We start from the raw sequence: 10,487 nt of genomic DNA, 5'->3' as shown, positions 1-10,487 counted from the left end.
GCGGGCCCGCGCCGCTGGGGTGCCCCGGCCTACCCCGCCGCTGGGTTGAGACCGAGCTCCTAAGAGGGTATCGGGGAACCGTGACCCGGCGAGGTATGAGGATAACGTGCCTGGAAACCGTTTTGCTGTGAGCCTTCTGGTAACAGCCTCATAGTTACTGGTTTTGACAGCGACACGGCCTTGCTCCTCTTCAGGTGTGTCGTTGTGCAACTGGAGCCTGCCCGGCACCGAGCCCCGGGGGCTGTGGGGGTCTGTCTGCCCCGGAGCGCTTCTCAACTGGCATAGCCCCTGTCCTGGGAAATGCGCTCCCTAATGTGGCTGTTGAAGTGCTTTTCTGCCTCGCCTCTTGTCTTTTTGGGAACATATTCTGTGCTTTGACGTGCCTGAGAGTGCCAGGTTTGTGGTACAGGTGAAGAGCTTGGTGTCTTTATAACAGGGATGTGTAGGATTAAACTTAAGCGTTGTGGCTCTTCAGCTGGAGCTCGTGCTGCAGGAATGTCTTCTCTCGCACACCACAGTATCCTGTGAAACCTAACGCAGTTCCTACAGCTGTGGTGTGTGTGCCCAGCTCTGGTCTGTCAGCAGGCAACGATAGTGCAAAGATGAAAAGGAGATTTTTAGCAAGGAGGAGGTCAGTCTCTTCTCCCAAGTAACAAGCGATAGGACGTGGAAATGGCCTCAAGTTGTGCCAGGAGAGGTTTAGATTAAATATTAGGAAAGAATTCTTCACTGAAAGGGTCGTCAAGCACTGGAACAGGCTGCCCAGGGAAGTGGTGCAATCACTATCCCTGAAGGTACTTAAAAGATGGGTAGGCATGGTGCTGAGGGGCATGGTTTAGTGGTGGGTTTTGCAGGGTTAGGTTGATGGTTGGACTCAATGGTCTTAAAGGACCCTTCCAACCTAGACAATTCTATGATGAGATGTTCTGGCTCTGGGAACACTTGTTGCTGTGACTGAGCTGGTGATAACTATTTGTTATAACTATAACTTTATTTGCTATAACTATATAACTATTACATACAAGGATGTAATAAGGCTTCTTATTTCTTCCAGTAGGTTGTTGCTGAATTTAGTGGAGATAGAACTAAGTCAGGAGACGAAGTGAAGCCTGTTATCAGCTTGATGGCTTAGCTGGAAACTCCAACAGCCTCCACACGTGTGCTGTCTTGGGCGTCTTGTGTCCTTTGGGACAGAAGGACCTGTGTGGATGTTACCTGTGCTTGTGGAAGAGGATGTGAGAGAATTAAATTAGGAGAACCAGTGCAGCTTAATGGTGCCTGACGAGTGGTGATTAACGAGCAGTGTTGGATTTGTTCTGTTGGGGACTGGTTGCCTCAGTTGCTTCTCAAATTGCCTCCAATGTATTTTAGTACAGCTCTTCTGCCACTCTTTCATTTACTGTCATTTGTTCCTTCGGCTTATCCTCCATAAAGACTTACTAAGGTGCTTTTTGCTGCAGTTTTCATACTAAGTTTTTATGGTGTGTTTCTTTTTTTCTGCCTTCTGGTTTTCTCATCTGCTCAGGCAGCAAACTGTGAATCCAGGACAGTGTGGTGTTTCCCACCTGCTCTGAGTCTCAGCACCGTAGAGTTCTGACCCTGATAAATAGCTAGGTGTGGATACATTAAATATAATTAATAACAACAGCCTCGTGGGGCTGGGCAAGGTATCTAACAAATGTTAACTTAATTGCTAAGCCCAAAAGCAAGAACAGCCTGTAAATGTTCAGGAGGTGTTGGTCTAGCTTATTCTTAGCAACCAAACTTCTGCCGCTAAACCATCCCAGTGCTTTTGTTTTCTCTTTTACAAGGATTTTTGTGGTCTTTAACCAAAATCTTCCGTGCTACAGCTTAGCCTGTTATGTCCTGTCGTATTGACCGTGGCCACAAGGAACATGTTATTTCTCTCCTCTCTGCAGCAACCATTTATCTATTTGAAGGCTGTTATCACACATCCCCTCTAGGTATCTCTTCTTTAGTCCAGACAACCCTGATTTCATTTCACCCAGTCTTTTCATTTCAATCCTTAGGGCTCGGATCACTTTTGTTGTTCTCCTGTAGATTCTGTTCAGCTGTCCCCTGTATTTTCTCAGGTGCTTGCACAGCTGACATCGTGCTCCAGTTCAGGCTGGGGTGAAATCTCAGAATAAAAAACAAAGCAAAGATGTAGAAAGTTAGAGCACAGTAGAGGTGATAGGAATGAGGCTGAGGGTCTTGAATGTTCTGGAGTGAAGCATAACCTTTCTGTCATGTCAGTATTGCCCTCTTGACTGTAGCTCAGCCCGCCAGAGTTGTGTTGGTAACTAGTACCTGATGTGGGGCTGATTCTGACAAAAACCAAACATCTGTGGGTTTTTGTAGTTAATGTATCCAATTAACAAGGTGGTCTGCAGAGAGAACAATGAGCTTTGCTTTGATCTGAATGTGTTTCTACAAACTGTCCTGGATTTCACCTCCTTTAACTAAATATGAACACGCCTTTTTGCCTTACAGGAGCAGCTTTAATCTGTTATAGTGAGGAACTATATAGCTCCTACTTTTCCCCCTTATGATCCACTTAAGTCCACTTATTCTCTTGTATTTTGATTGTGAGGTGTTCCGGTCTTCCGTTTGTGTTCAGCCCTGCATATTGTTGCCTGAGGCCTCTGCGTTGCCAGTGTAATACAAATTGCTGCTAGTAGGTAAAATAGGTGCTTGTGCAGATATCTTAAGAAAGGAATCATTTATTACCAGCACACGCTGATTAGGCAGAATGGATGGTGCTTTTGTAGTCTTAACAAACTGAAGAAGAAGGAGGAGGGGGAAAAAAAGCAAGGTGTGGGAGAAAGGATCCACATGGGGAGGGAAGAGGTAGGAATTAAAGGTGCTTTGCTTATGCTGTAAGAAAAGGGGCTGGTGTTTGCAAGACAAAGACTCTCAATTCTTTGGTTTTGAAACGTTTCAGCTGGTGCAATCTAAAGAGCAACTGCTGCTGAAATGCTTGTACCTGCTCTCCTTCATTCTTCATAGAATTGTAGAATGGTTTGGGTTGGAAGGGACCTTGAAGACCATCCAGTTCCCACCCCCTGCCCTGGGCAGGGACACCTCCCACCAGCCCAGGTTGCTCCAAGCCCCGTCCAACCTGGCCTTGAACACCTCCAGGGATGGGGCAGCCACAGCTTCTCGGGGCAACCTGCCCCAGGGGCTCACCACCTTCACAGGGAAAAATTTCTTCCTGATACTGGAAGGCTGCTATAAGGTCTCCCTGGAGCTGTCTCTCCTCCAGGCTGAACAACCCCAACTTGCTCAGCCTGTCCTCATAGGAGAGGTGCTCCAGCCCTTGGAGCATCTTCATGGCCCTCCTCTGGCCCCTCTCCAACAGGTCCGTGTTGGGGGCTCCAGAGCTGGATGCAGCCCTGCAGGTGGGGTCTCACCAGAGTAGAGGGGGCAGAATCACGATCCTTCACCAGTGCCAAATTTGGCATTTGTGTGACCCCAGAATGAATCAGTCTGAGGAGTTAAACTGCCAAGAAATTATCAAGAAAAAGGAAGAGTACTTTATGTTGGCTTAGCTGCCCAACATAATATGTAGTGGGACCAGGCAAACCCCAGAAGGTGCTGTATGAGGGGTGGGGAGACGACAGGCAGGGGAACGTGATTCGCGTTGGATTCACGTGGATGCAGCCTGAAACTGCAGCTGAAGACCTTGGATGATAGATGCAGCTGTGTTGAGCAGCTTTTTTTATGAAGTGCCAAACAAGAACACTCTCCTGTGAGTGGTTAAAATGATTAATATGCAATTGCTCCCTAAGGCTAGGGATGGGGAAATAAACCTTTCAGGCAGTCATGAAACTGTACTAGCTTTGTAATTAAGTTACTGTCTGCAGGACGGCGGACATGCTCAGATAATGAATGGGCAGGTGGACGGCTGCTCGAGGTGTTTCAGCAATTTCCAGGATTCGCAGAGACAGGACTGGGCTGCTTCTGGAGTGCTGAAACAATAAGTGGTAGAAACAATCTACTTACAACCTGATGACATAATGAAGTGTGCCCCCTATTCAGATGATATTAACTACTTTTGAGAGCGGTAGACAGTTGTTGTTATTAATGACTGTGTCTTAATTGAAGCAGGGCCATCCTGTAATGTAAGACAGATAAGGACAAAGACCAGGAACATCTGACACATGAATTCTTAATTCTCTTTCTGAATTATAAAACATGCAGACCAAGAACTACATCCTTTTGTATAACACTAAGCATGCCATCAGCACTTAAATAGGCATTTAGTCTTCTCTTGATGACGGTATCCAAAGCTGCCTTAGGCGTATTCTGATTAGAAGGGGAGGAAATAAAGCCAGTGCTTCTGAAGTCTTAAAATGAGATTTGAAAGATGGTTTTTAGCATTACTGGGTTTTATTTTTCCAGTGTATTCAAATCCCAGAGTCTACTGCAGCGAGAAAGAACTGCTAGCAAAAACTCCTCAGCAAGTCTTATTGCTTCAGGCTAAGGAAGCGAGCAAAGTAGAGGTAGGAATTTGAAATGCTATACCTCTGAGATGACCTCACCTTCCAAGCCCATGGCACCTTGGAGCTGTAGCACCACGGAGTGATGCCATGTTCTGTAGAAAATGGAGATCAGCAGTTAAACGTTCTGCTTTGCTTTGGTTGCTCAGGGGGATGTCGGAGCTGAGTGATGAAGCCAGTGAGTCGGAGCTGCTGAGCCGCAGTCTTTCCATGTGGCATGGGGTTGGTCAGATGATCTGTCGGGAAGAGCTGGACGTTCCCCTGGACTTGCATACGGCCTCCTCCATCGGGCAGTATGAAGTGGTGCAGGAGTGTATTCAGCGGTAAGGAGGGGCTGGGGAGGGCACGCATCTGTGGTTACTCTCTGCCAGTTACGGTTTTTGCACTGGCTGCTGTACAGGTTGGTCTGTCATTGCAACGGGGGCACATCACTGGAACTCCCAAAGGGTTCTTAGGCACAGAGTTTCAAGGGGCAAATCTGCCGATTAAAAAACGCTGTCTCCTTAGTGATTTGGTGGAAGTTGTGCTGGAGCTGGCAGGAAGTCCCATGCAGGCTTCAGGGCTAGAATTTTTTTCAGCCTTCTTTCAATACAACAATGCTGCAGGAGCCTGTTGTGATCTACAGCTCCAGGACAGTAGTTCAGCTGAATTCTTTCTCTGTTTAGTGGAGATCTGGATTTAAATAAGAGGAATTGTGGTGGCTGGACTCCACTGATGTATGCCTCCTACATTGGCCACGACACCATTGTGCACCTGCTGCTGGAAGCGGGAGTGAACGTGAACATCCCAACACCAGAAGGGCAGACACCGCTCATGCTGGCCTCCAGCTGCGGAAATGAAAGTGTTGCTTACTTTCTTCTACAGGTGTGTATCCCGTAATAAATAGGTAAAGCCACAGCACGTGGTTTAAATACACAGGGCAGAATTCTTCATCAGCTGCAACCAAAGTGTGCAATTTATATTCTGTTGCAAGTTCAGGTTCCTGACAGGGGTTTAAACTCTCTGGGTATCACAGTGCGGAGGGGCAGTGGCTAAGCGGCCCGGCGGAGGGGGTGCAGTAAAGAACATTCTCTGTTCTCTTGAAGCAAGGCGCAGAGCTGGAGATGAAGGACATTCACGGTTGGACTGCCTTATTTCACTGCACCAGTGCCGGACATCAGCAGATGGTCAAGTTCTTACTGGACAATGGGGCAAATGCCAACTGCAAGTAAGGAGGAATCTGTCATTTCATTTCTCAAAATATATTTCAGATGCAGAAGCGGCAGTTGGCATATAAACGGGTTCAAACACGGACAGGGAGAAGACACTTGCTTTTGTCTTTCCTCCTGTACCTTAGGAAGTATGGCACCCTCTATTAGCTAACACAAGGGCAGGTGACCTGCAAACTGAACAGTGAAGTCTGCCTGTGTTGTCACTGTTCATTTAGCTAGGATCGAGGGAAATTAGATTTACTGCTTGTTTAATTATGGGCTAAACTCTGAAAGCAAACAAGCACAACACCTTCTGAACTCAAGTGCACTTCACAAGCCTTTCTATTGAATTTTCTGTGTACTTGGAGTTCAGTTTGGTTTTTTTTGAAGTGTTCAGTGCATTCCCGTGCCTTGGGAACTGCCTGTACATTTATGCATATTGAATTGCCTGAGGTCAACAAGAGGTTCTTGCTTTGTTAGCTCCTGCAAAACTGATTTTGCTACCGAAAGGCAAATCTGCAACTGGAAGAGTAACCAGCCAATAGAGTAACGCTTGCTGAATCTCTGCTGGGAGTTTTAGGGAGATAGACCAGAGTGCAGTAGAACAGCCAATACATGATACAGTTTGTAAACAGCTGAGGGCAGAGGCTAGAAATGCCCTATTAGGCTATGGCAAAGGCTGCAGCATATTTCAGCTTTGATTATTCTAGTCCGTGTGTGCGTGTTTGTTCTCTCTCTAGGGAGCCTGTGTATGGATATACGCCTCTGATGGAAGCAGCTGCTTCTGGCCATGAGATAATTGTTCAGTACCTTCTCAATCATGTAAGTGTCTAGACAGGTCTCTGTAAAGCTGAAACTCTGTGGTTCCAGCTGTTAGAGAGGAAGAACCACAAATTTGACAGCAGATTTTTTTACAGTCTTGTGTTTGATCCTTGATGACAGTCACCTCTGAAGTCCCAGACTTCCAGGACTGTTCTCTAAGTGTCTCCTTTCTGAAGGCTAGTACTCTGATTTTATACTGGCCTTGCATGAACAGGAGTGAGGTCCAACTGTCCAGATTTAACTGAATAATGACTGAATTGGAAAACAGTGCAGTTATCTCCATATTATTTACAGGCTTGCATGCTTGGGCTAGGGGGCACCTTCTGCCTCCAAAAGCTATGAGCGTGCATGTCTCTTGATGTTAAACAAGTCGGTTTTAATATCCCATTTAACTGGTCCAGCTTACTTCCAGAAGGAGGCAGCAACACAAAACATTTTTCAGATAAAACAAACTAGTTCCCCGTGGCAATGCACAAGAGCCATATACCTGGGCTACTTGGCATTCAGGGGTTGGAGATCCTGTGGATAACTAGAAAGGCAACAAGGTGTTAGCGGAGCTTGAACTGTCTATCAAAGGTGAGACTCGATTTCTGATGGGCTTGGAGGAACTAAGACGATTCTTTGGCTCGCTTGAATTTTTGTGTATAGCGCCCGCTGCTCTGTACATTTTAAACATGGGGTTTTTTTTTCTGTAGGGAGTGAAGGCAGATGTCAGAGATAACACTGGAGCCACAGCACGGACACTGGCCATGAAGTATGGACATACGAAGATTGTGGGGCTGATAGATTTGCATGCAGCCCCAGTGCCCAAGGTCTTCTGCAGGGGTCCAGGTAACAGATGTGTGAGCTGCTTCATTGTAAGACAGAACCTGGAGAGAGGTGCTTGATATTTTGAAAGTATGTTACTGTGTGTATGGGGTGGTATGAGCTGGTCTGTCCTGGAAATTCCAGCATTTCTGCAGATGGAAGAGGCATGGATTGAACAACTTTTATTTTTTTTTTTGTCTGCTGGCCCTTTCTGGCCTAGTTAAACTGCTACGCACTCCCTCATTTAACAGTTCCTTTTTATTTTCTACTGCATTTATAGGACCAGTAGCAAATAAAGTAGGTAAATGAATTCCTATGCTGTTAACAATCTTTGTTTGAACTACAGGAAAATATGAAGAGCTGAGTTCCTCAGATGAATCATGTTCTGCTCCCCAGAGACAGAGACCTGTTCGTAGAACCAAAGGTCCCAGCATCCATGATGGGCCCCAGGCTTTGGCTAAAATAACAGCAGTTGGAATCGGGGGAAAGAAGCAGTCTCGCTATGGTGAGAATAGTTAGAAGCCTAACTGAGCATCCTTTGAAGTCCCTCAAATGCTTTGCAGCTACTTCTGTGCCAACATGTTTTTTTCTTTTGATTTGGGATTCATGTGTGGCTTATACAGAAACAAAGGTAGCAAACACCATCATACAAAGCTATCCAATCTCTGGTTTAAAAAGAGACCCCTTTGAACTCTCTTGTCAGGGCTGGTTATTGATGAGTGGAACATTTCTGTGGAACAAACACTGCTCTTGCCTCAATTACTGTTCCCCTGACTCTTGAGAACAGTCCAGCTTCCCTTTTTGAGGTAGGCTCAAAAGTTTGAGAACCCTTCTCGAGCTGATGGCAGAGGAAGTGGTTACACAGGCCAAGAAATCATTGATCATAAGAGTGATCTTGGTGCTCCTAGACCTCTCCGTTTTGTTATGCCTGATGCTTGAAATACTACTGAAAATGGGATTATAAAACCTTTGCAGTAGAGAAGGATCATCCCAGTTCAGACATCAACCACTGGATGCAGGGTTATGAGTTTTGTTTTCTTGTGTGCGTCGTAACCGCGAGTATTTCTCAGGCTGGTTACCTAGTTGTCTAGAATAGCCAAGAATGGGGTCTTAAAAGCATGTTCAAAGTTCAGTTCCTTCTCTTAACACAGATGCGTGCTATGCCATGGGCAGTAGCTGTATCACAATGATACTGTCAGCTTCTGAAATGGTAGTGGGATGCTACTAGTGTTTCAAAACAGATGCCGAGGGGTTGGGTTTTACAGGGTGTGCTTGTCTGCCGATGGGACGTAGCTGGCACCTTGCTCTCTTAAGCAGACGTTTTTCCCCTTTGAGAGCTTGGGTATGAAGAGGAGAGGAAATGCTGAAAGCTGCTATTTAAGGTGCATCTCTGCTATGAAGCTGTTTCCTTTGACTTTTTTCAATGCAACCAATCAAGTACAGCTGATGTGCGTTTGTGTGAGGGAGGCTGTAGGCATATGTATTTCAGTTTTTCTGTGCGCATTTTAGAATGGAGCTTTGAGAATAGTTGAGAAGGCAAGTCTCTCCTTTTGATTATTTTCAAATTCCTGAGTGGTTGTTTTTCCTGCTGGAGCCTCTCTGGTAACTTGCATCCTAGTCTTTATTGGTTCTCCCTTCCTTTTGCACGCAGAGCAAGTCCCTCCTCAGGGCTATGTTACCTTCAATGATGATGGCAGCTGTGAAGCAGATGATATCCGGAACCGGGACGTTACCTCTCCAATTAATGAGCAGGATGTGGAGAGCAGCAGCAGCAGGGGTAAGTCACTGTCTCAGAAAGTAGTCTGGCTTGCAGCGCGCACCTGGATGTGAGACCAACCCTTTGGCTTTCACGTTCCTTTCCCACTGAGATGTTGAGGATTGGAGTATCTCTCATGCGGACAGGCTGAGAGAGCTGGGGTGGTTTAGCCTACAGAAGAGAAAGCTTAGTGGGGATCTCACCAATTTGTACAAATAATCTGAAGGGAGGGTGTAAAGAAGATGGAGCAAGGCTGTTTTCAGTGGTGTCCAGTGACAGGACAAGAGGCGATGGGCACAAACTGAAAGACAGAAGGTTCCCTCTGAGCATAAGGAAGTGCTAGTTTGGGGGTTTGTGGTGTGGGTTGGTTTTTTTTTTTCCCACTTTGAGGGGGACTGCAGACTGAGGCAGGGTGTCAGAGGTTGTGGAGTCTCCATCCTTGGACATGGTCCTGGGCAACCTGCTGTAAATGATGCTGCTTGAGCAAGGGTTTGGACAAGATGACCTCCAGAGTTCCCTTCCAGCCTCACCATTCTGTGAAGCAGCGCAAAGGAAGGATCTATGGGCAATTCCTAAGTTAATAAAGGATAATATGGCTCTGCATTGGCTCTGGGCTCAAGGAAAAGCTTTTCCTGAACTTTACTAATGGGAGTGCAGGGTTGGTAGTAATAACCCACTTTTCCACCCCATAACCAAGAACCTCACAGAAACACGCACAGCCTTCCTGCTCTCTGTGGTACTAAACAGGCTTGGAGAAAGATTAGTGCCTGGGATCAGACACATGATATTTCTGTCTCAGAATCGTCTTGTGTCATGAGTGCTGCGTATGAAGCCTTGCTCTGGGTTTCTCCTCCCTTTATACCTCCAGTAGGTTTTGCTGGTAATTGTGTAGCAAAACCAGCATTGAATGTAAGGAAGCTTAACCTCAAACTTTTCCATATTCCTTTCCAGAGGATAACGTTTTCTTCACCAACAACTTAGCGACTGTCAGGAGCAGCAGCAGCAGCAGCGAATGCCTGATCAAAGCCCTGGGGGTCAGCAGTGAAGGCTCCTTGGAAAGCAACGAGGTTGGGTTTTCAATTTTCCTTTCTCTGCCTTCAGCATGGCCAGTGCTATCACCCTTCCACAGCCTGCTATGACTCTACCTCCACAGGAGGCTGTAGTACCAGGTTGGGTGAGGAAAGTAGTATTATAGGGACAAGAAAACCTATTTCCATATTTGAAGGTTGTGGATTGGCTTGTTTGATCCCCAGCTAGTAGCTAACTCTGAGTACAATCACTCCAGAACAGGTTGTTGATGGCTAGTTAGTCATTTTTAAGTTCTTTCCAGCTAGGTGGCAGTCAAGAAAGAATGTGACTTGCTAGAGCTGGGTCAGTCCTTGAGCTTGGCGTGATAGCAGGCAGTATAGT

At 46.3% G+C, this 10,487-nt stretch overlaps 1 protein-coding gene across 1 annotated transcript in view; it reads left to right on the top strand.

Moving 5' to 3' along the window:
- Window positions 1–4,655: 4,655 nt before the first annotated feature.
- The window catches only part of ANKS3 (ankyrin repeat and sterile alpha motif domain containing 3), an 11,214-nt gene continuing 5,382 nt past the window's right edge, over window positions 4,656–10,487 (top strand). Inside the window, exons 1-8 of the mRNA XM_009881944.1 lie at window positions 4,656–4,825; window positions 5,168–5,366; window positions 5,588–5,709; window positions 6,433–6,514; window positions 7,210–7,345; window positions 7,668–7,826; window positions 8,973–9,098; window positions 10,029–10,144. Coding sequence (XP_009880246.1) covers window positions 4,656–4,825; window positions 5,168–5,366; window positions 5,588–5,709; window positions 6,433–6,514; window positions 7,210–7,345; window positions 7,668–7,826; window positions 8,973–9,098; window positions 10,029–10,144 — 1,110 coding nt within the window. The remainder of the gene's footprint in view (window positions 4,826–5,167; window positions 5,367–5,587; window positions 5,710–6,432; window positions 6,515–7,209; window positions 7,346–7,667; window positions 7,827–8,972; window positions 9,099–10,028; window positions 10,145–10,487) is intronic.

Source organism: Charadrius vociferus, unplaced genomic scaffold (genome assembly GCF_000708025.1).
Source record: "Charadrius vociferus isolate BGI_N301 unplaced genomic scaffold, ASM70802v2 scaffold593, whole genome shotgun sequence".
Classification (NCBI taxonomy): domain Eukaryota; kingdom Metazoa; phylum Chordata; class Aves; order Charadriiformes; family Charadriidae; genus Charadrius; species Charadrius vociferus.
This window is presented reverse-complemented; position numbering and strand designations above follow the sequence as displayed.